At 45.0% G+C, this 24,709-nt stretch overlaps 1 protein-coding gene across 6 annotated transcripts in view; it reads left to right on the top strand.

Annotated features, from left to right (window-relative positions):
• hspa12a (heat shock protein 12A) overlaps positions 1–23,387 on the top strand; it is a 41,255-nt gene extending 17,868 nt beyond the window's left edge. For 2 of the 6 annotated variants that reach the window (XM_068728093.1, XM_068728096.1), the window contains exons 3-11: positions 1,179–1,306; positions 6,142–6,328; positions 7,412–7,516; positions 7,751–7,867; positions 8,944–9,115; positions 13,321–13,407; positions 14,880–15,333; positions 17,337–17,440; positions 18,764–23,387. In XM_068728093.1, the coding sequence (XP_068584194.1) occupies positions 1,179–1,306; positions 6,142–6,328; positions 7,412–7,516; positions 7,751–7,867; positions 8,944–9,115; positions 13,321–13,407; positions 14,880–15,333; positions 17,337–17,440; positions 18,764–19,395 (1,986 nt within the window). In that variant the 3' untranslated portion in view covers positions 19,396–23,387. The remainder of the gene's footprint in view (positions 1–1,178; positions 1,307–6,141; positions 6,329–7,411; positions 7,517–7,750; positions 7,868–8,943; positions 9,116–13,320; positions 13,408–14,879; positions 15,334–17,336; positions 17,441–18,763) is intronic. The other 4 variants (XM_068728098.1, XM_068728097.1, XM_068728094.1 and 1 more) reach the window with 4 other exon arrangements.
• Positions 23,388–24,709: the final 1,322 nt, after the last annotated feature.

Raw genomic sequence — 24,709 nt, 5'->3', positions numbered from 1 at the left:
AGCCACAGTGTCAAAGGCAGTGCTCAAGTCCAGATATCAAATCCAGCATCAGCTGCAAGTGAAAGGTTGTTTAGGTCACTTTGATGGGAGCAGATTCAGTGCCATCACGTGCACTAAAACCTGGTTGGAATTTGTAAAAATGATTCTTTAAATAAATCAACTCCAAGTACAAAGTCTTCTCTAAAACTTTTGGTAAAAATGGTCATTTAGAGATGAGTCATACATTTTTAAAAACACAAGGTTTGTTTGTCTGTAGACATATTTGGTTTATGCTTCTTATTATGTGTAGATGCAGCCTTAAAGGCTTTGTGAAATCTATCAACGGAGTTTAAATATACACAAATAAGTAAAGTAACCACTGTGGAAGTAGGAGGTGGAAGGAGGAATTTAAGAATAATGGCAGGCCAGACGACACCAACAACGTCCAGGGTGTGTCCCTTATTGTGGGCAGAGTAAGATCAAAAGAACAAAGTAAAGGCTTTATAAAGGAGAGGGGCAGCATATATGTATGTTAAAGTCACCTAAAATCAGGACATTAAGAAAGATAAAAGATCAGAGAAGTCCTGAATAAAAACAGAGATAGATTTTGGGAAGTAAAGCAGCATTACCATTTATCATAAACCAAGTTTCCAAGTGAGTACAGGGAATATTTCATTTAATGGGACCTCCGTACCGTGACCCCCATACCTTGATCCCCGTACCGTGACCCCCATACCGTGATCCCCGTACCGTGACCCCCGTACCGTGACCCCCATACCTTGATCCTCGTACCGTGACCCCCATACCTTGATCCCCGTACCGTGACCCCCATTCCTTGATCCCCGTACCGTGGCCCCCATACCTTGATCCCCGTACCGTGGCCCCCATACCGTGATCCCTGTACCGTGGCCCCGTACCTTCATCCCTGTACCGTGACCCCCATACCTTGATCCCCGTACCGTGGCCCCCATACCTTGATCCCCGTACCGTGACCCCCATACCTTGATCCCCGTACCGTGACCCCCATACCTTGATCCCCGTACCGTGACCCCCATGACCTTGACCCCGTACTGTAAAGTGTTGCTGTGGATGGCTGTGAGTGTGAATGCGTTCATTGCATCCTAAAGTGCTTGTTGGTACGTGTGTTAGTGTCATGTCCTAACCCCAGAACTGTATGTACCCATATGCTCTCTGTACAGCAGACCGACACAGACCAGGTCCCGTCGGGGCCGTCCTTCGTGGTGGTGGTTGCCATTGATTTTGGCACCACGTCGAGCGGTTACGCTTACGCCTTCGCTAAGGAGCCAGAGTGCATTCACACTATGAGGTAGGCCAGCACTGCAATGCAGACACGCACAGTGTGGGGTGAAGCTACATTAGCATGTACATTACATGAACTTTGCTGATACTGGTCTATCTTCTTTGGACACATTGCTTTGTTTTGAATGAATTGGTCTATTGAAAAGACCAACAGCGTTGTTTTTAATAGGCCCATAAATGTAATATCTCAATCAGCTTCTTACTGTGAGCGATCATACAACACAAATGCATGTTTTTTGCAAAAACAGTTTTTATACTACTGCCATGGCCCATAATTATCGCAAAATTTGAGCAATAAATTACTTGTAACTCTGTCCCATTGCTCTACACAGAGCCCCCTAGTGACGCAGCCTGGTACTACAGCAGGCGGCATCCTTCGAGTTGGAAAAGTGAAGCCAATGCGGAAGTTCCTTAAACTTGCATTCTTTCTCATGGCCATCAGGGGGCGACTCCTCTGGTTGCAAAAAGAAGTCTGATTGTATAGAAGTCTATGAGAAAATGAGCCTACGTCTCACTTGAGCATGATGTTCATTTAGTAAATTATGGTCCACTTAGAGTCAAATAGACCATAAAGCAGGGGATGCTTTAGGGGCGGGGCTACCTCTGGATTGACAGGTTGCTACCACAGCGTTGTCCGGTCTGGTTGTTGTCCGAGTTTGTGTCTTACAACTTTAACCCTTTCACCGCGTTTCACCTCAATGAAAGTTGTAACACGTTGGTCAGATGTCTTATTCAGCTTTTGTTGTACTTTTGCTCAACCCTCTTGTGTCACTTCTGGTTGCACAAAAACAAAATGGTGACGGCTAAAATGTTCAAACTCAATGCTTCAAAACTGTAGTCCACAAACCAACCAGGGAATACGTCCTCTTATATACAGCCGATGTACTACACCCAAACCTCAGTATGTTTTCTGTGTACACTGCACATTCCCTGTCTTCTGTATTGCAAGTTCATTTTTAATCGATTTATCAAATTATTTATGGAAATTAACTGATCAGTTGTGTGACTTTCTTCTATTTCCTTTGCGTGACATTTTTGCCCACAAATGGAGCGTCACAGGTAGTCGTTAATAACAGCTTAATAGCAGCAATAACAACGCTAATCTCAGGTGAACTAAGCCTCTTGAAGCCTCTTGCATTAGGACCAATAAATGGTCTCTGCAGACGGTCTTTATCTAAACAATACTCCAATCTGTCTTTCCTCCCATCTCGTATTCATCACTGTAGTCGTGTGTTGGACAGCAAAGCCACTGAGCAAATCATCCCGTGTGAAAGTCACCAGTGGAGAAAAATAATGAACTTTACCTCAACTTTCACTTTAACCCTTTCATTTCCCAGTTGATTATGGGAAATGCAATTATTGTCTCTCATTGGGTGATTTTAACATTTGAACTAGAAACCCGAAAACTCTTTGGAAGTTCTTCTTAATGTGTCACATTTCAGGGATGTTAAGCTGAGGAACAGAGACCTGAGAACATGGATCCACTAACTTTAGACACAATCTGGTTATTTGTTCTTTTCACAAAGCAACACAAACACACCCTGGTTCCAGCTGCGTGATTGTTGATTATATTTTTGCCAATTATACATTCTTGTACAGTTGCTTATGACTAGACAAAATTGAACGTTTGAGAACTTCCTCTATTTTAAATGAATAAGAGGTATGGTATTACCATAAGATAGCCCCAGTTATGTATTCCTTCTTATTATTTTGCAGGCTGCATATGAAATGATTGTAGATCTTTAGTCTGGAAGAAGAGGGTGCAGTGATGAAAACGTCTCACAGTCTTACGTCACAGACTTTGGGATACGTTTATTATGAGAGTCCAGTGACCTCTCAGGTCAGCTCTGCTGCCCTCAGTGCCGGGCTTCCACCCCACCACCGGCTGACATCTGTTTCGTTGACCGGCTCGTGTGTGATTCTTCACATTCTTGTCATTGCTCTTGAGAAAGGCATCGCTGGTATTCATAAGTGTCCCCGCCAGTAAATACAGGCACCAAGGGAAGAACCCAAATGCAGAAAATGGAGGTAGAGTGATAGAGTTCAGGGTTAAAAACTGGAGGTGCATCAGTGTACAGAGTGACGATGCAGGCAGGTAAGCCAAAGTCCAAAACCACCAGGCAGAGGATCAACACGGGCTGTAAGGTCCGCGGTCTCAGATAACGGATTTACAGAAAAAGAGAATGCTGCAGGAATTACATATTTTTGTAAGCCGACCCGGGAGTTAGCATCGCCCCGGTTCCCTCAACAAACAGCCAATGGGGTTTTTCCATTGTTTCTGGATTACTGCAGACAATAAACTGTGTGGCAAACAATCAGTTGTGGTACATTTTGTTCAGCACGATAATCTTCACAAATCAACGGCACTTTTATGATTTTTGAAGCATGAATACAATCAACAGCAGTAAAAAGTATCAGGCTGTAACAGAACCACGGTCACATGACTTCATGTCACCGCTACTAAGCTTCCAACTTGCGATTTGATCTGGCGCTCTTGCCTCACGCCTTTCCCCGTGGTCCGACATGTAGCGTACCTCTACAAGTTAGAGATGGAAGAGTCACGCAGCGAGTCAGCGCTCGTTTAGTGTCGTTTAGCCACTTGTTAGCGAGCGCCTTTATAAAGACACTTAAAAAGATTCAGAGTTCTTTGGTGGGATGGTCACTGACAAAACATCAAAATCATATTTCAGGCATCTAACCAAAAAACACTTTGACATCGAGTCGAGGGAACCGTACCTGCAAACTTCATAGTGACTCACTTCTGGCTTTTAGGACTCATTGCTGCAGCAATTTAATGGAAACTTCTGACAAATTGGTAAGGAGTGTGTGAACAAGGGCCAGTTATTAACTGGAGGGCTCATGTAGGAACATGTGTGTGGATGAGGCTGGGGAACAGAGAGAAGGTCTGAGGGCTCCTGGTGGATGGATGGAAACGGGACCGTGTTAAAGTTTATTATTTATATAAAACCAGCTTTATAAGAGATGTTTTTACACACTTTTAGACAGTGAAAGGAAAGATTCATATTCAAAATGATTTATTTCAAAGTCCACATGAAATGAAACATTGGTTTTCACAACTGATCAGTTTACTATTTGTGAAATTTACACACATCCCCAGTGTGAGAGCTGTGAACATGCAGGCTCTCAGACCGCCTCGCCCCCTAAAAACCCTCAGGAGGCAGCGCCTCAAATTACAATCGTGTTGAAATATTATGAAAACAATTGTATTATAGTCTCTGGAAAAGCTTTAAGGAGACAGAGGTCCAGGCCTGAAATCCGCTCCAGAGCCTGCTGATTATTTAGTTTGGGGAACCCCTCCCCAAACAAAGCCTGGACTGTGGTGCAGTGAGCAGGGCTTGAAGAGCTGTGTCAGAGGGGTGGAGGGTGGAGGGTGTGCTAGTACCAACATTAGCATTCATCAGATGTCCTGATGTTGTTTTCGAGGGCAACAAATGGAGCAGGAACCCGATTGGTGGCGTAACAACCCGGTGTGCTGACAGCTTTTTAGGAATGGAAGCTAGATCCTCATCGCTTCAAATCTTCAACAAAGATGCAGCTTCCAAGATATTATTTGCGATCAATAGATTATGTGAGAATCGTTCCTACCTGGGTTGTTTGTCCAGCACAGCTCAGTGCAGGCTTCAGGGTGACGTGAGGCCAGGCTGTAGTAACGCATGCTGCTGGTCTGTGGTTGGTGCTCTGACTTAAAACCAAAAGATACAACTCCGTCTCACAGAACATCCAACTGTGTAATGTGAATAATGCACAGGTGTGCTACGTGACTTCTGCTCTACCTACGACTTTGTTATTAATTAATAATGTAGTTTATTGCGTTCATGCGTCACTCTGAAAGAGATGTTCAAGCTACCAAACTGTCACTGTCTCTCTGTCGCTACACACACATTACACAAGCATTGCACAAGTACACTGTAGCACCGTTAGCTCTGTCTGCACTGTTGCCGTTGTTTGCACCGTTAGCACCGTTAGCTGCCTCCATGTTGAGAGATGATGTGGAGGCAATCCCTCAATCTTAGATATGCTCTGAATTTGGAGTTTAGTGCCTTTATTATCATACATGTATATAATGTAAAGACACATTTACGGATCGGACTTAACAGCAACAGGACTTGCAGAAACACACAGTGCACCAACAGGGAACTGAAGGCAGACTGCTCTCAGCAAACAGCACAGTAGAGAACACACCGCTACCGACTACACCGGCTACAGAACCGTTCAAAATGGAGCGATGGGCCGAATGCAGTTTTATGGGCTGATTTCCGATCTTTTTAAGTCTGACCTGCAGCGTTTGTGTGTCGCTGTGATGTCACTCTCTGCAAACGTACGACTACCATTCGACTCACGTGTGAATGTCACGGCCGATCAGCTGAAAGCCGTCTGGTTTCAACGATCGGTGCATTTGTAAATGTGAGAGATATCCCACCAACCCCATATTACTTTTCAGCTAAAAGCTGTTCCATCCAATTTTTCCCAGATCTCCCAAATGAGTTCCTCTTCACATCAGGTGCTCTGAGTGAGATGGCCTCCATAATCCCATCACACAGCTCCCAAGGAACAGAGGCAGCACTAATAATAGCTGACCTCCATTCGTCCAGAAACACTGTGCTAGCTCAGTTAGCTTACGAGAGAACTGAACCTCACACACACGCTACATGAACTGAACTGAAAGGCGCTGACTTCTCACGGTGCACATAGCTTGAAATAGATACAGAACTGTGTGTGCCATTGATGGACAGTCTGAACAGTGGAGTGGTGAAATGGTGGCTCCACTAGACTATATTTGATTTGTACAAAAGCAGGTATTGATAACTGACTTCCTTCCAGGCGATGGGAAGGCGGGGACCCTGGGGTGTCCAATCAGAAGACTCCAACCACGATCCTGCTGACTCCAGACAGGAAGTTCCACAGTTTTGGCTACGCGGCACGTGACTTCTACCACGACCTGGACCCCAGCGAGTCCAAACACTGGCTCTATCTGGAAAAATTCAAAATGAAGCTCCACACTACTGCAGTGAGGAAACAAACACGCTGCACACACCCTGTGAATGTACTGTAGAGCAGATCTCCAGGTTCTCTCTTCACACCACTCAGTGACTCAGCCGGTCCTCTGTTCAGCCTGAGCTGATACTGCAGCACTCTGATGACTTTTTCTATTTCTTTACTGCCAATAATTCTCTGCAGGTGATAATGATTGTTTCCATCAGTAGTGTGCATATATGTGTGTGTCTGCTGTGGAGTTTTAATAGATACATAGATACTTTATTAATTTCACAAGTCACAGCAGCAGCATATGAACAAAGCACACGGTGCACAAAACAAGCACGAGCATCAGCGTTAAAAGTGTTCCTATTAATGCAGCGAAATTACTCTCAAAATGGTTGTAAATAAAAACATGTTCAGTGATTTGTGCATGACTCACAAAATGTTCCAATCTACACACAATACCAAGAGATTTGAAGACATGTAAAACAGTTTCACACTCATCACAACCCGAATGAATATTCATATTTTACATACAGGTTTTTAACTTTACAGATCTTTTCCTTTTCGCCTTGGAAAAGCTTCCCGTGTATCAAACGTCTGACGTCTTTGTGAGATTCTAGGAGTGGTGGGGGGTTGAAGAGCGAGTGGAGGACTGTGGTTGTTAGTGGGGCGGTGGAGCCTCGTGTGTTCAATCCGTTTGCTCATTTTTCATCAGACCACAATCAAGATTTGATCGTAGTAATAATTGAAGATGTTGTAAATGCTGCTCCATTCTGACAAGAACTGAGAGTATAAGAGAACGACAGCTGATAATCTAACGCTGCATTATGTTTATCACGAGCTAGAATAAAGACTGTTAATGATGTTTCATATTAATGATAAGAAATAAGTAGAGCATGAGACTTAAGCTTACTGATGGAGGAATCATCCTCTGGTGACCATGAATATTTGATGGCAGTCTGGCTGCTGGCTGTTGAGATAGAACCCTGCCACTAGGACAGAGCATAGATCCTGTTATATTAAATGTATTATTATCATATCCCCTCTTCATCTTCATCATTCTATGTCCTTCATTCAACTCTAACTTCTACTGTCCTCTACTGTCTCTCAGAATCTGTCCATCGACACAGACCTCCACGCAGCCAATGGGAAGCGAGTGAAAGCTCTGGATATCTTTGCGTATGCATTGGCCTTCTTTAAGGAGCAGGCACTGAAGGTACCACACCTCCGTGTGTGTTTTCTGTTGTATTACAGATACAATGCATCGTTCATGTTACAGTCTGTAGAATCCCAGCATGAACCCTGAAGCCAGTGTTCAAAACATACCTGGTGTGAGTAGTGCAGGTGCTCCGCTGTGTTTTCGGTGTAAGGACTAAACGCTGGTCTGAGCCCACAGTGGGACACTAACCCTCACCTGTTGGTTGGGTTTCTTCTCCTTTTCCTCCTGCAGGAGCTGAGCGATCAGACCGGCGGTGAGTTTGACAACAATGACGTGAGATGGGTGATCACCGTTCCTGCTATCTGGAAAATGCCTGCAAAGCAGTTCATGAGGGAAGCTGCCTATAAGGTGGGCAGAGAAGCCTCGTCCAGTCTGCACCTCTAGTCTGAACACAACTGGTTTGAAAATGACTGATTCCTGTCCTGAGATAGTCCAATGCATCGTAGGCAGGAGGCACGGGTGACTGAGTACATACGATGATATAAGATGAAGTAGCACTGCAGATAGAAGCTAGATCAACAGAAGAGCATCGTATCCATGTACTACACCAGTGCTGTCGTCATAGTAAAGCCGACTTTTGTTGCTTGACTTGGAGCATTTTTGCAGTATTTCTATACTTGCACACAGATATTGACCACATTGTAATGACAGACATGCGTTTCACATATCCAGCTGCAGCTGTAGACTTAAAGGCAGTAATACAAAATGCCCGGTTAGGTTTGAACTGCTAATTAAGCTGCGTAAAGCTCTGGGTACCTGCAGAGCTGGTGATAATTCTCTGTGTGGGAACCTTTAACAGCACATAAGTGCATTTTCCAAAATGTTGAACTAGCAATAATTTCAAAGTACCATCAAAAATCGTACGTTTAAAACACCTTTTGAGCGCTGGTTTTGGGCTGATTCAGATTCCTCAATGACATCATCCTTTTGTCCTGATCACATCCCTGGTGTCGAGCTAAAAGAGGAGGAAGAGAGGAGGGGGGGTGTATGGATGATGAGGAGGAGAGCTTCTAGCTGTGGGATGGAGGGATGAGCCGACAGAGGGAGGATGTGAGTAAATCACAGAGGTAGAGAGAAAGGGAGCGTGTGCAGTGACTCAGCATCAGGCGCTGTGGAGCGTTTTAATTGGCTGCTGGTGGAGGACAGAGGGAGGGAGGGAGGAAGACAGCAAACAGCAGCCCGCCGCAACCACGTCTCCTCTGACCTCACCATCCCGTGGTAGTCCTGGAGCCACGGTGCCACCCATCCTCTTGATCCACCAAGCACTCAAACAGTAAAAGCAGCGCAGCTTCATTGGCCTTTATGACCAATAAACTAAGTAAGGAGGGATACATCAGAACAAAGGAGCCTGCGTAATGTAACGCTAACGTTAGCTCCGTTATTTAGCCAAACGTTCATGTTGTCCGTATTCTCCTCGTGTGTAGTCTGGTCTGGTGTCCCGGGAAAGCCCGGAGCAGCTGATCATCGCCTTAGAACCAGAGGCAGCGTCGATCTACTGCCGCAAGCTCCGCCTCCACCAGATGGTGGACCTGGGCACCCTGACCACCCAGAACGGCTGCAGCCCCACCGACAACGTGGGCAGTGGAATGACCCAAGGTAGGTTCCGTCGACGCCGACGCCACGCGGTGCTTTCATGCAGCATGCGTCCTCTCTGACTCCACGTCACCATGGCGATGTGTGTGTTTACAGTACTGACATCGTAACATACAGTTGTTTCCTCCCGCTGAATGTCGTTCCTCCAGGTCATGGTAAACATGCTCTCTTATTAAAGATGCATGGCTTTTTATTCATCTCCAGCCGTCATATTATTATTAACAAGCTCATGACGGTCTTAAAGTCTTCCCAGCTCACGTTGAAGTCATCGCCTGTAATCAGTTGTCAGCTAACACACCTATGAATTATAGTAATATACACTTATTGTAATAAATATGCATATGTGAAACAATAATGAGATATGTGTAATAAACGTCATACAGTTGCCATTTGTTTGATACAGGATGAGTGGTTACAGTTAGAATTAACTGATTGCAAATTTCAGAAACTGACCTACATTGAAAATAATGCAATAATTACTATTGTATTATTATTGTTATTATTATTATTACGGTATATCAGTTGTGGGTGACAGTCATCATTGAAACTGGAACTGTATTACTTTAACTAGGTCCAGTTTATTTCCTGGTTATTCATAAACCATATTACATCAAGTAACATCCTTCCATGAGTCCGTTTTCTGTCATTAGCATTAGCATTAGCATAACTCACCTCTCCTTTACAATAATACATATATGTCACTTTTATTTACTTTGTTCATCACCACCATCCAAACTGAGGATTCCCTTCAGTCCAACATCTTATCTTTACGTTCATCACAATATATCATCATCAGAACAGTCACCCATTTAAAATATGAATCTTGTTTAATGTTTCCATTTCTATTCACTTCTATTTTTTATTCTATCCGTTTTTTTTCAATTCCGTAGACAAGCAAATGTACATGGTGTAATAATAGTCCATTTTAATCCCTCTTATCTAAATACTTCAATATTTTCAATTGTTTTGTCATTCATCTGATGAACACAAGCTACAGGTCAGAGGTCAACAAAGACACACAGGAGAAAGTTGAATTTAGCCGTTGACCACATGTCTGGTGTAGAGCAGACTTTTGGTTTTTCAACACTCCGTAGAATTCATGCCTGAATCAAACAAAAGATGTATTCAACATGTCCCTTTGTGTCCTGAACAACATAATGGAAAGATTCAAATTAGTGTCAGAAATATGCTCCATCTGGAAGTCTGGAAGCCAACAACGTAAGCTTAAAGTTACTAAAGATTACGAGAGATGTAATGTTAAGAGAAGCAGAACCAATAGATTACGAGACATGTAGAGACATGTCACGCTCTCGTCCTAACCTTGAGACGAGCGGGGGTTTTGTGAATTAAGCTTTACAGCAGCACCGAGGTCTGACTTTGACCTCCACCTGAATAGTTCCTCAGTACTTCCTGGCACACCAGGAAGTACTTCCCCAGAGCAGGGACGTGTTGGCACCAGGAACCATGGCCAAAGGACTTAAACCCCAAAAGCCTAAAGTTCTCTTACGTTCCAGACATCCCTCTACTGGCTCCGAGCACGCCAGAGGACCGTCGTGTGGGTTCTACTGTATGTTGGACACCTTGGTACATCTCCTCCTAGTCTCTTCAGACCCATGTTCACTCTCATTGGACAGCCTCAGATCTCTTTGCTCTCTGACTTGTGATTGGCTGTTGGTGTCTTCCTTGGTCTGACTTTGTTACTGTTGTTTTTTCTTGGTCGTATTAAATAGAGCAGAGCTTCAGTAGAACCTACGTAACATTTCTGCTGTAATCGCAGACAAAAAGATCAAGAGCTATTGGATTGGTTGGTCTATCTGTGTGAGCAGCACTTTGGTCCAGATGGACATAAAATACTGTATGCAGTAGATATTCACGCTCCCCAGAGGATGAATCCTAACGACGTAGTGACCTGTAGCACCATGTGTACACCAGTTTGCTTTAAGATGAAGGCGGACGTATTCCGTGATGTCCTCAGATACAGCTGTGCTGTAAGCAGACCATCGGCATGCAGCAGTGATAGAACGCTCACTACAACCAGGAGAGGCTGCAGACTTGGGAGCTGCTCAGATTTCCTCATCTCAGCAGCGTCTGACAGTGGTTTCCTGGCTGATATCGCTCTCTACTGAGCAGTGATGGATTTGTAGTGACGTACTTTATTATTAGCATATTCTAAGGTAAGTCAGTTAGGATCATATATCTGTGGTGGACACTCACATTGAACGCATCCATGTGACTATGGAGCTAAATATCAACAAAGACCTCTTCTGGGGGGTTGGGAGGGTCACCGGACGGGTCCAGCAAACACAGGCCATGTCCCAACGTGTCCCAACGTGTCCCAACGTGTCCCAATGTGTCCCAACGTGTCCCAACGTGTCCCAATGTGTCCCAACGTGTCCCAATGTGTTGGTGGTTTTGTTGCGTAGCCGTACTTTCTTCTTTTAACGTTCTGAAAAAGATCTCTTCCTAAGCAACACACACAAATAAAATCCTTTCCTTCTACAAGAAACCAATAGATTGCATTTCGTGACTATTTTACAAACTGCCCTGCCCTGTTGGAATATTACCAAATTCCTCCGGTCCAAAATTGAAAAGGTTTCGCTCTTCTTCTCTGCACTCTGTCCACGGCTCTCTACAAACACTGGAACCTGGCCCACTAATGGCTATTTTCAGGGTGCCGAGAGACTGGGTGGTCTCACAGGGAGGGGGCTCTTAGAGTGGAACTCCATTCAGTCGTTTGTGAATACAGATCTCCTAATGAACTAGGATATGGATGATATTAGATACGGTGTATTTATGTATGTCGTGTGTGTGTGTGGATACTTCTGTGGATGTATTTTTTTATTTTTTATTACAGTTTTATTACGATTGATTTTGAAACAGAGCTCATTCTGTAACATCACTACTCACAAGTCACACAGCTACACACACAAGCAGCAGAACACCTCGGATCTTTTGAATAGAAACACTAAAGTAAACTATGCAATGATCTATCGCTCAGCATACGGCTTCATACCCTGTGACTCTGATTGGATCAGTTCTGCTCTGCTCAACCTAAAACAGTTCTACCTCCATGATGTAGTCTGGGTTTGATTGTTCGAGTGAAGAGCAGTCAGCTGTTTGGCCAGGTGGTCCATGGGTGTGACATTTAGCATGGCAGCGTTTTCAAATGTTGATAAAACAAGTGACTTTATGTCACATTCCTGTCTCATGCAGAGAACCGTGTGCAGAGTGTTGAACGGTAAATTGGTTGCAAAGCAGAAAGTGTGTTTAGAGTTTTGACACTTGCTCTCTGAGTGTCAGTCTCAATACTGTGCGTTGTTTCAGTTTATGTAGAAATTGAGTGTGTGTGTGTGTGTGTGTGTGTGTGTGTGTGTGTGTGGGGCATTATGTGAACGTTGGCTGAACTGTATTCACATGTTTTACAATACAAATGTTCTTTAAAACGATGAATAAATCAACCCCAACCCTGACTAGAGTATTACCAGATATTCAGGTTGAACAGAGCGCGCTGTAATAGAACCGGGGAGGTTGTGGTGTTGTTGTAACGTGAGCTCTGGACCTCTCTCATGCCCTCTGACAGTTGGACAGTTGTCCTCCATTGTCCCTGTATTGTGTCCTGTGTGTTGGAGGAAATGTCCCTGTGACGTAGTCTGCCAGGTCTTCCTGCTCCTCCCACTCAGCCTCAGGTCACATGGCTCTCCTGAGCAGCCTGTGCTAGTCTCCTGGGGACGATAGATACGTGAAAACTATTTATTGTTATTTTCAGAAAATGTTCTTTAAATCAAAACCACCTCTGCAGAAACACGTTGACCCGTTAAACTAAGAACCGATCTCCTGCCTAAAGCCTTCATGACTGTGCCGTCTTACATCAGATCACCTGTAGAGGAGAACGTTTCATTTAGCTTTTATTTCTTTTTCATGGGTCACCTTCACTGCATGTTAGCACTGTGAGCTACATCATTGGTGTGACATACTGTACTGCTAAATACTAAATATGTGTTGAACAAATGATCCATACCTCATTTAAAGTCACCGTAGATTAAAGCAGGTGTTGTTATTACTTTGTGAACTTCTTGCTCACCGTGTGGATACATGTGCATCTCAGCTTGCTGCTTGCTTCACTCACACACCTCTGTATATGAGCCACACAGCAGAGCTTCACCGCTTCGTCGCTCTCACCACAACCTTCTCTCTCTGTTAACAACCAGCGAAGGAGCTTGTTCGGCGCAACCGGCAGAGCCGCACCTTTTTGGTGGAAAATGTCGTAGGGGAGCTTTGGGCGGAGCTGGAAGAAGGTAGAGTCTTTCTCTTTTACTCATGTGATGTGATTTCCTTTCCCTCCTCCTTTAGGGTAAACGCTCTGGCTGTTTCTTATGCTGACATTATGCCACATCAGCTACTAGCTTCAGAGGATAGATGTTGGTAGAAATAGAGCATGTTGTTGTTTTTACTATCTGGAGGTATTTCATTTCATTGTGGTTGCATCAAAAGTAGTTCCACTAAGCTAAAATTCAGTGTACAGAGGCCATGTATGTCTCTGCTGTACATTAAGTTCAGTTCTACTAAAGTCCTGGAAGCAAAACTACAGTTTATTACAACCTGGGTTGTATGTTCTCAGAGCTTGTTACTGGTAGCTGGCAGATGATCAGACAGGTTGAAAACAAACTCCCAGGTTAGTCAAACCTATGTGGTCGAGTAAACAAAGATACATAGTGACGTTATAATGCAGACTGTCTGTTAACATCCATCACAGTTTACAGACTTACTGTACTGACCATAGTCAGTTTCTCACATCTCACATTTACATGATCTGGATACATGTTGTCTGATCATCTGACTGCTTGTCTGTTGCCATGTGGTGATCTCAGCAATTAAGTTGTGCAGCGTACAATGTTGTCACAACTCGTAGAAATGATGGCAAGAAGCAAGAAGCCAAAATGACCAATTAGATAAATGACATTTGGATTATACAGCAGCCCCATTTACATCACTGTGGAGGCGTGAACAAAAGAGCATTCTTCAAGAATCTAAGGATTTGTAGGTGAAGAATACTTCTAACATGCACCAATCATATAAGTCAATGACTTTAAAAGAAAGTGTACCCTAATTAATCTATTAAGTCATTTTTTAAAGATTAAATAAAATTTCATACAGCGTTCATATATTTTCAAAGAGCTTTGCAAATCATAGAAAACGTTTTTTTTCCAGAAGGGAAGAATTTATAGTTTATATTTCGCGATTTCAAGAGTGCACTGAGAAAATGCACAGCTGACATCAGTTCTCTGGACCGCTGTAGCTCAGTGAACAGCTTAAAGTCTTACCTGCGACAGCTGACGTTAGTCACTGTACCGTCTCACTTTGTCTCTCCATGCCACAGCCTGTTGGCTCTGCTGTCAGTCAAACAATGCTTAAGATGTGCGTGAATCATCTAATGTCCAAACTGTCAGCTCCTGTCCACCAGCTTGTCTTCGCCAAAGCCACTCCTGAGTCCCGCTCTTTCCGTCAGCAGGTGTCTCTTCTTTCATCACTTCATCACTGGGCTGCTCACACGACAGACACAGAAGTGTGGCCTAGTTCAAGAAGCTGAAGAGTCATAAAGAGTCACGTCCAGCCTCCCCTGAGGATGTTCCTAACAACAGCAAACAGAGTAGTGGTAGATGAGAGGCAGCTACATGTCAGAGCCATGAGTCCTGTCAGGCAGGAAGCGGTTAGATAACGAGCATTTTAGATACTGACTGCACCCCGTGTCCCATTATTCTCTGTGCAGGTGACCGGTATGTGGTGGTGGACTGTGGCGGAGGAACGGTGGACCTGACTGTTCATCAGATCCGCCTTCCAGAGGGACATCTAAAAGAGCTCTACAAGGCCTCAGGTAAGAGGGCACAACGTGCCATCATTTATCTCTGCTTCATGCAGCTGTGCTTTGATTTGATTCACAATCACGATCCCTTTTTTCCCCCAGGCGGTCCCTATGGCTCCCTCGGCATCGACTATGAATTTGAGAAGCTACTGTGTAAGATCTTTGGCCAGGACTTCATTGACCAATTTAAGATCAAGAGGCCGGCCGCCTGGGTGGACCTGATGATCGCGTTTGAGTCTCGGAAGAGGGCAGCGGCCCCTGACAGAACCAACCCCCTCAACATTAACCTGCCCTTCTCCTTCATCGACTACTACAAGAAGTTCCGGGGCCACAGCGTGGAACACGCCCTGCGCAAAAGCAAGTGAGTACATCCAGAGAAACCTGGGACCAACCCTGACATGTTGGAATGAGTGTCTGTGTCACCCTGAGCAGGAATGCATAGGTATAAGATAAGATGAGGCCAGTCTGTGATGCCATAGACACTCGTAGGTCCCTACCTCTGCCTGCCACCTGACTCACGATGCACCAGACCCCGAATGGCGATCCCTGCTCCTGCTGTGCCTGGCCGTGTCATGGCCTTTCAGGTCTGGCTCCATACGGGGGCAATGTTTTCCCTTTTCTGGGCCAGGTTGCAACAACTCCTTTCTGGCCGATTTGTACAGGGTCAGTGAATCTCAGACCGCTTTGCCTTGGGGGACCCGACCAGGAGCTATTGCCCTGACAAAACAGCTCCCAGGGTCACTGGGACACACAAACCCTTGAGGTTAAGGTGTCCTGCCCTCAGCGAGGGCGTTCAAGTGTCTCGCCGCCTTGTTCACGAGTGAGTAGAGCAGGTGCTCCTTGCGTTGAAGGGGGCCAGCTCAGGTGGTTCGGGCAGCTATTCAGAATGCCTCCTGGACGCCTCCCATTATAGGTTTTGTCCAACTGGTAAGAGGTCACGAGGTAGACCCAGAACACGCTGGAGGCACCATGTACCTCGTCTGGCCTGGGACGCCTCGGATTCCCTAGGAAGAGCTGGAAAGCATTGCTGGGGCAAGGAAGGTCTGGGATAGCCTCCTAAGCCTGCTGCCTCTGCGACCTGGTCATAAGTGGAAGATGACGGATGGATAGACGGATCATAAAGAGCTTGTATATTAATTAAGCCCTATAAGAGATGGGTCTGGACGGCATTATCAGCTGTAAGTGCCGCGTTGAAGGCCTTGAGCTAACCAGTAGGTCACACTCTTAGCAAAAACATATCGGTTTCACCCTCCATCCTTTCACCACACTATGGTATCTTATATAGTTTTATTGAATGATAATAGTAATGCAGGTCCATCTGAACAACACTTAGTCTACAAACACGGTTTGTGCTTTAGAGGAACGGGTTGGGCTGATCAGAAGCCATTACCGGTGGTTGTCTGATGACAGATGATCTGTCTACAAGGTGTGGCAACATTATGTTTATGCATATGTGCAAAGCAAAGTCGACAGGCAGCTTGTAAAAACTGGCTACTGACTTGATAAAAGAACTCAGTGTCAGACAGAGAAGATCAAACTTTAGAGTACCATCATTTGTGAGACCACCATGGAGTCTGGATTTGAATGGCCGTGTCTCATGTCTGTGTGTGTTTTCATAATCCCCCAGTGAGGGACATTAAAAGACACTTATATGGCTGAAACTGGAGCCCTCACTGCCCCCCCCCCCCCCCCCCAGGCTCCTCTGACGCCTAACTGGAAGTACTCAGTCTGTCTCATTGTGCGGGAAAGTCGTGAACACTATCACACACCGACATGTGCACACACTGCACATGAATCACACACATGGGATCCCAGCAGATGGATCCTATGGATTCTTTCAGGGTTAATGGTTCCACAGTCAGACTGCATCAGGCATGGAGACGTGTTCTCATGGGCCTCAGAGACAGGACCGAGGGAAGCACACACCCGTTTGAATATAACTCGTAATAATGTATGTTCATGCAAATATGTATTCATTCGGGTCGGCCCTAGTCGGTGTCACCTCGTATGTGTGTGAATGTGTGCGTTAATGGGTGAGTGACGTGTAGTGACTCGCTTTGAGAGGTCAGAAGACGAGAAAGGAGCTTCACAACTGCAGGTCCGTTCATCTCTGGGCCCATGCAGGACATATGAATAATAATAATAGTAATAATACTATAGTATCACATGACCAGCACGCTACTTTTCTACAAGATTCTAAGCAGATTTGAACTGAAGACTGTGTGAAGAGGATTTGATTGGACGTGTGATGTTTTTTTTCTTTCTGTAAAATATCGTAGTGTTGCTTTTGATCATATCACTAATCTGCAGATGAAGTCATTCATACTCATTCTGATATTCATACACTCTCACGTCTTCTCCTAGTGTGGATTTCGTGAAATGGTCGTCTCAGGGGATGCTGAGGATGAGTCCGGAAGCAATGAACTCCCTCTTCAAGCCCACCATAGACCACATCATCCAGCATCTCAGTAAGCTGTGTTATAACACCTCGATGCACACACACACACACACACACACACACACACACACACACACACACACACACACATCTGTCACCTTTGTGGTCAAACAAGTCTTTTGCAGCAAATGAATGGTGTTTGTGCATACAGACAATGTGGAGATATAGCTAGTGCTCATGGTGTCTTATTTTATTGTCATTGCACCATGTAGTGTAGTTCATTTCACAAGGCACTGCAGAGAGTTCAGAGAGTGATTCATTGACATCCTGGCGTTTCTATCGTTTAGGAACTGATAATCTCACTGCGTGCATTTCTCGCTGTACTGTCACTGAAATCACTGACACTATGATCCACGCTGGGACAAGTAACTTCACCCAGGCTCATGATCTGAGCGCTGACAGCATGCCCTGTCTACTCCTGACACACCATGCTGTGAGGTTGCTGTGTCAGAGGCTCCACAGACTCAGGCTACGTCCACACTACTCCGTCCACACGGCGTTTCAGCTTCGTTTTCTAAATGATCTCCGTCCAGACTAAACGCCTGAACAACCAATATCACGTGACTCTTCACGTACACTGGACATGTGGGTGTCAATGTAAACAGGAAGTAGATTGGTTGCTTAGTTAAAGAAAATACGACAGAGTAATAAAGTAGTCTTTAATAAGGAAAGGTCGTGTTTGATACTTAAGTTCTCAAACACACACAAACTCAGTCAGACACATTTCATGGAAAGTTTTAGAAGTTTTAATTTTCAGACTTAGTTACAGCGCTGCAGGTCTATCTCTCTCTCTCTATCTCTCTCTCTCCCTCTCTCTCTCTCTCTCTCTCCCTCTCTATCTCTCTCCCTCCCTCTCTCTCTCTCTCTCTCTCTCTCTCTCTCTCTCTCTCTCTCTCATCAAATTTACTTTAAATCAACACTTACACATAATAGTGTACTAGATTATGGGTCATTAATGTGGTGAACACTCGTCTCTCATCGTTTCCTCTGTTTGGTTGTTTCTGTTCTCACTCGTAGCTCTGCTGGTGACTGAAGTCTCTGTCCTACTGGAGAACATTTACTGCTTTAGTTCCTTTATAGTTTATGTGTGGACTTCACAATAGTTGTGCAGAACAAAATAATCATTAATAAGGACAGGAAAGTCCTCCGTAAAACAGCCAACCGTGACTTCAGACGTCTCCGTAGGTCTGATACCTCCGCTGGTCACGCCGCTCACTGATCGCTCCATGGACAACAACAACAACTGAAATCCATCACTAATAGACACTCACACTGCATGTTCTCCTTCCTGTAACGTTGTTTTCTTCATTGAGGTTCTGTTGTTCTCCTGCAGCTGAGCTGTTTGAGAAGCCGGAGGTGAGCGACATCAAGTTCCTGTTCTTAGTGGGAGGTTTTGCTGAGTCCCCCCTGCTGCAGCAAGCGGTCCAGGACATGCTCCAGGGCCGCAGCCGCATCATCATTCCCCATGATGTCGGCCTCACCATCCTGAAAGGTGCTGTGCTGTTCGGCCTGGACCCCAGCATCATTAAAGTCCGCCGCTCGCCTCTCACCTACGGGGTGGGCGTCCTCAATCGCTTCGTGGAGGGCAAGCACCCGCCGGAGAAGCTGCTGGTGAAGGACGGCACCCGCTGGTGCACCGACGTCTTCGACACCTTCATTGCCGCCGACCAGTCCGTGGCGCTGGGCGAGATGGTGAAGCGAAGCTACACCCCGGCCAAGCCCGCTCAGCAGGTCATCGTCATCCACGTCTACTGCTCCGAGAAGGAGAAAGCGGGCTTCATCAGCGAGCCCGGCGTCAGGAAGTGTGGGACGCTTCGCCTGGATGTGAGCGGAACGGAAAGCACGGCGCCGCGCCGCGAGATCCAGACGCACATGCAGTTCGGTGACACAGAGATTCGGGCCATGGCAGTGGATGTGTCCACCGGACGCACCGTTAAAGCTAGCATTGACTTCCTAAGCCATTAAGAAGGGAACGAGGGAGCTAATGTTGTAATTGTTGGAACAAATGGAAAGATAAGGCTTGCAACACACACACACACACACACACACACACACACACACACACACACACACACACACACACAAGCTCGGGATATTTACTGGAAAGTGGTTATTGATGATGAATCTCAAGGCTCAGTCGCCCTCAGTTTAAAGTGTTGGTGAGAAACGGCTTGAATGTAGAATCCATGTTAAAGAAAGAGACGGTCTGGATGAGTTCTTTGTGTTCTAGGTCCCAGCTTGTAGTTCAGCTGCTGAGGAGCTCCACAGTGTTCACACACTCACATCCAACCCATAGACCCCGTGCTGAGGCTGCAGCTACAGCTGGAAGAGCTCCTGACAGCAAAGATCAAGGCTTATTCACGTCTCAGCCATAGTGTACTACAGGACAGCGTTCTCAAAAACAAGACATAAAGTATAACACTCACATGGTGGATCCACATCCAGAATGCATCTTTACACGCCTCACTTTCTGTCAGATTACAGCCGATCACCGCGCGCTGCAAAACATTTGGTGTATAAATAGGTCGTACTAACGTGTCATCGGGTTAGGGTGGAAGGTGTTAACGCTCTTCATGTGCTTCAAAAATGACATCAGCTGCCCTTCACCAGAGCTCTGAAGGTCATACCGGTGGTTTTGTGTGATTCGAGCCTTCAGACTGTTGGTGCGTCACACTGACGCCAGCCCGTCTCCAAAATGTTATTTCCGTAGATTAGCATCATTCCAGAAAGCCTTTAGTAACAGTGATCCACTGCAGCGGACATGTGGCCAGCTGTGGTTATGTTATTGCGTGCTGGTGCATTATGGGAACTGGACATGTATCCGTGGTAGAGGCCAATAACGCTGAACACGCGTTCATAGTGAGGAGCTACTAGCCCGAGCAGCTCTGCATGCCTGTGGATGGATAACTGTGGTTAACATGTGGTTAACATGTGGTTAACATGTGGTTAACATGTGGTTAACATGTTCACATCCAGGCTGACAAAGTGGCTGTTTACCCATTTACAGTCTCCATGCAGGTTTGGTTGGGCATCCTTACTTGACCTACTTACTGTCAGATACCATTACAGATGACGGTCCATCTTCACTCTGTGAACACAGTCACAGTCTGATGAATAATGTCAAGTACATGTGATTTTTAATAAATAGGCCAAATCATGCAAAACCACCAGTCTGCTCCTGAAAGGTTAGCCACGGTGAAAGCTGAATCCAAGAATGTGAAACCTGTTGCAAGCTCAAATGCGCTTAATTGTTGCCTTTATTTGTTTATGCTTCTGACTATTAGATGTGTACAAAACGCCACGTGGATATTTAGAATCCAGGTGTGCAGGCCAGTTGATAGACAAACAATGAAGTATGTTTATTTCTGTAAATACAGTATTTAAATATTGTACAGATTTTTTAGCATTGTTTCTGCGGCTTTAGAACCAGTAGAGAGTGTCCGGATGCTGACACATTATGTGTCGCCTGTTCATTTCTTTTGTTTTCCGCAGTCACAAAAGAAACTTGAATACCTCCGTCCTTAAAAAAGCATTTCCATTTTGAAATGATAACCGTATCTAAATGTGTCCCCGTTTCCATCCCACCTGCATCGCTGCAGGAGAGTAATTCATAATGATGTATTACGTAATCAGTGGATAAATATTAAGAGGACACGTCTCCACCCTACCGAAGAGCCATTTTATTCTGAAATCGTTGCTTCGTTAACGACTGAGGCATAGTCAGCAATAATCACTCAACTTAAAGCCACATTACCATGTGATTATGTTGATGAAGTTTTAAGATAAAGAGTGCCTACTATGAATAACATGTGATGTCAACAATCATGAACCCTATCAGAGCTTTATGACACAAACACTGATGTGGATTCATCGAGGCCTCCGCCTCGGTCGACGTGTGAGCCCACCGTCCTCACAGGCGGAATCAAAGGCACCGCTGTGTGTGATGCTCCATCTTCATCAACAGTAGTGATGATGGACAGACGTGACCTCGTGACCTCACCTGGTTGTGGCTAGTTTAATCCATGGCTAAACGCTCTGTCGGGCTTTGAGGTGACAGCGATCCCAGCAGAGGACTACGTTCTCTACCCGCCATGTTTGACGGCTATAGAACGTACCGCCAGCCTCAAAGCTCATTCCACAGCAGGGCTGTATACCATTGGAAAGTAAGCTAATAGTTTCCTCCATTTTGATCAACACAGTCAAAACAGTTGTCTGTGGTCAAACGTTCAAATGTAGGCGTGAGGGTCAGAGTATGCTTCAAAGTGACTACAGTAGACCACACCCTCCTCCTCCTGGTCTTTGTAGTCCAGGAGCCGGTGTTGGCCGTCTCTGTCCCTAAAGTCCTTTATGGTGGAACTGAAGCAGCAATGCAACTAATTGCTGCTTCACAGTGGCGTTAGGGTCGCATTGCCTGTTCAGGAAAGTGACACGTTTGCTTTTTGACTATGTGAAAGGCACTCAGTTTGAAGCATACTAAGACCACCAGAGTTCAGCTTAGATCCACTCTGCCATGAGCTCCACTGAGTCCACTGAGATGAACCGGTGTTGGTCCAGTGTGACGGGGGGCTTTCACTCATGTGGTGCAGAATGCTGCCTGCTGTGGGCACTAAAGAGATGACTCACAGCCAAACACGACTCAAGGAGGCAGATGTTGCTCACAAGACTCCGAGCTAGCCGGTTAGCATGGAGCTAGACACAAAACGTCCACATCTCTGTGACGGAAGAACAGCGAACCTGTCGACGGTTTGATCGTTTGGCTCAAAGAGAAAACTCCACGTCGTGTTCTGGGTCAGTGGCGTGGACCAGCGGCACGGACCACGGGTGCATCAGTGCTGTAGAGCTGTGTGTTTCCAGGATGGTCCATATCGTAACGATACCATCTGATCGCCAGTTTTCAAGCCGTTTTTCTTGGATTCTTTATTTGAACTGTAAATCAAGGCTCGTCTCACTTTTCAGTGTCAATGTACAAAGTCGCACAGGATGCCGTCTTCAGCACTCTTTCTGCAATGCATGGTTTGCATGCGTCACATAGGAATGACTAAACAACAGCAGACAATTAGTTGATTGCTATTACTAATGCACAGCATCAAGGTTAACCACTGGTGGTGATGGTGGTGATGATGGTGGTGGTGATGATGATGGTGGTGATGATGGTGGTGGTGATGATGGTGGTGGTGATGATGATGGTGGTGATGATGGTGGTGGTGATGGCGGTGGTGCTGCTCGGCCTCATCACAGTGTGCGCTGGGCTGTGTGTGATTCCTCGCTGCTTGCTGATCTGACTGGTTGATGTTAACGCTCTCATAACCTCCGTAGCAGAGCAGCGCTTCACATCACTGATGACTAACCTAATGCTCTCGTATTCCTTCTACTCACCTCTGTGCTCACAGAGGACGGACATCAAGAGGAAGGCTTTAACAGCACCGTGCTTCTATTGCTTCTTTGGTCGGATATTTACAATGTCATGCAGCCTCGGGCGCACAGGACACTGTGATGTAGCAGCTTTATGCGTACGATGAAGTGGTATGAAGACTCGTGGAGCTGACGTTAGCCAACTATCCTCAGCGTGTCGGACATTTCGGCTGAGATGTCAAATTGTGGGTCAGTGGGTCAGAAAGGCAGCGGTTCAGTGGATGTGATTCCAGGTAGCGGTCCAGCCAGCTTGCATCATGTACAAGTATCTGCTTAATACTATCTAAAATATACAATCATTCAGAATATGTTACTGCTGCAATGATTGAGCTTATAGTTAGGATCATCTCTGAAACGCAACACAATCTACTCTTTGTTCTGTTACTTCTTTATTGATGATGCAAAGGATCTGTTTTCTTCATCTTGAGTTACTTAAATGTCTTGTTCTCTTGCATTTTCACACAGCTGTGGGTGTATATCGATCAATGCCAGGTATTCACTGTCAAGACTGTCACCAATAAAATGTAAGTGTATTTCAAAGAACATTCTTTTGTGTAGCGTCTGCTCATTTAATCTGGGTTTTTACTTCAATTGCAATGCGGAGGCAGGCCCAAACCCAAGTCTTCACAACATCAGGCAAGGAAGAACAAGTACTGCAGGCATGAATCCCAAATCAACTTTAATAAAGTGACTGAAAGCAGACCGCTCCCAGACCGGACCACGCTCTGTCAGATACCTGTCAATCACTGTGTAGCCCCGCCCCTAAAGCATCCCCTCTTTATGGTGTGTTTGACTCTAAATGGAGCATAATGTACTAAATGAACATCATGCTGTATTGAAGAAGACTGTAAACTAGAGATTGAGACCATAAACTCATGTTTACAATGTTTACTGAGGGAATAAATCAAGAGAGAAGTAGAGTCATTTTAGACTAGACTTCTATACAACCAGAGGAGTCGCCCCCTGGTGGACACTAGAGAGAATGCAGCTTTAGGACACGAAGCATCGGCCTCACTTTTCAGACCCGGAGGTTAGCGCCTGCTTTATCCACCGTCTTTAGGATTGATCTGACAACCCATTGGCAAAATAAAACGCACAAGAGAACAGGTCTAACGAGTACAATGCAATTGATGTCAGTATTATTTACATCAAAGAACATGAAAGAAATTGCGTATATGTATATTTCAGACCAGCCTCACTGTATACACTACCTCAGGAGCAACGCAATTCAGACAGCAGCAAAATGTGGGACTTTAATCTCGAAACTCTTTTGTTTTGTCTTTTGTCTTAATGACTTTATATTCCATTTTGTCTTGTTTTTTCTCTCAAAAATGCACCACTTTAATCTCATAGAACATCAACTCATATATTTTTTTCTTGTACATTTAAGACTTTAATCTCTTTTTCTATGAATATTACCCCCCCCTCCCCCCCCCCCCCCCCCCCCAGCTGTATCATTTTGTTGTTTTTTTAACTTACAACAGCCCTAATTTACCTTCCTAAAATCCTCCCTCCCCAGGAAAATTTGACTTGAAATAATGAAGTTTTAAAATGTATAAATTATTTCAAATATTCATTTACTTTTGTTCAGTTAACTTCTCAGTCAGAACGTGTAAATTGGACTTGATAACCGTGCTTCTGCAACCATTATCATGAGCAGAACAGTTCTCACAATCCAATTTTAGATCATCCATTCAGTGTGTAAACGGTTATTTTGATCCAAAAAGTAGGAGAATGTTCTCGACCAATAAAGCAAAATCACGACTTACATGTTTTCATTGGACAGCAACTCTGCACACTGTCTGATGAGGGAATAACGAATGCTTTATTATGTTTGTCAGCCAAAAATATGACACAAATACTGAAT

This window comes from Cebidichthys violaceus, unplaced genomic scaffold (genome assembly GCF_023349555.1).
Source record: "Cebidichthys violaceus isolate CVI_PGR_0920_01 unplaced genomic scaffold, fCebVio1.0.p SCAF_10, whole genome shotgun sequence".
NCBI classification, from domain to species: Eukaryota; Metazoa; Chordata; class Actinopteri; order Perciformes; family Stichaeidae; genus Cebidichthys; species Cebidichthys violaceus.
This window is presented reverse-complemented; position numbering and strand designations above follow the sequence as displayed.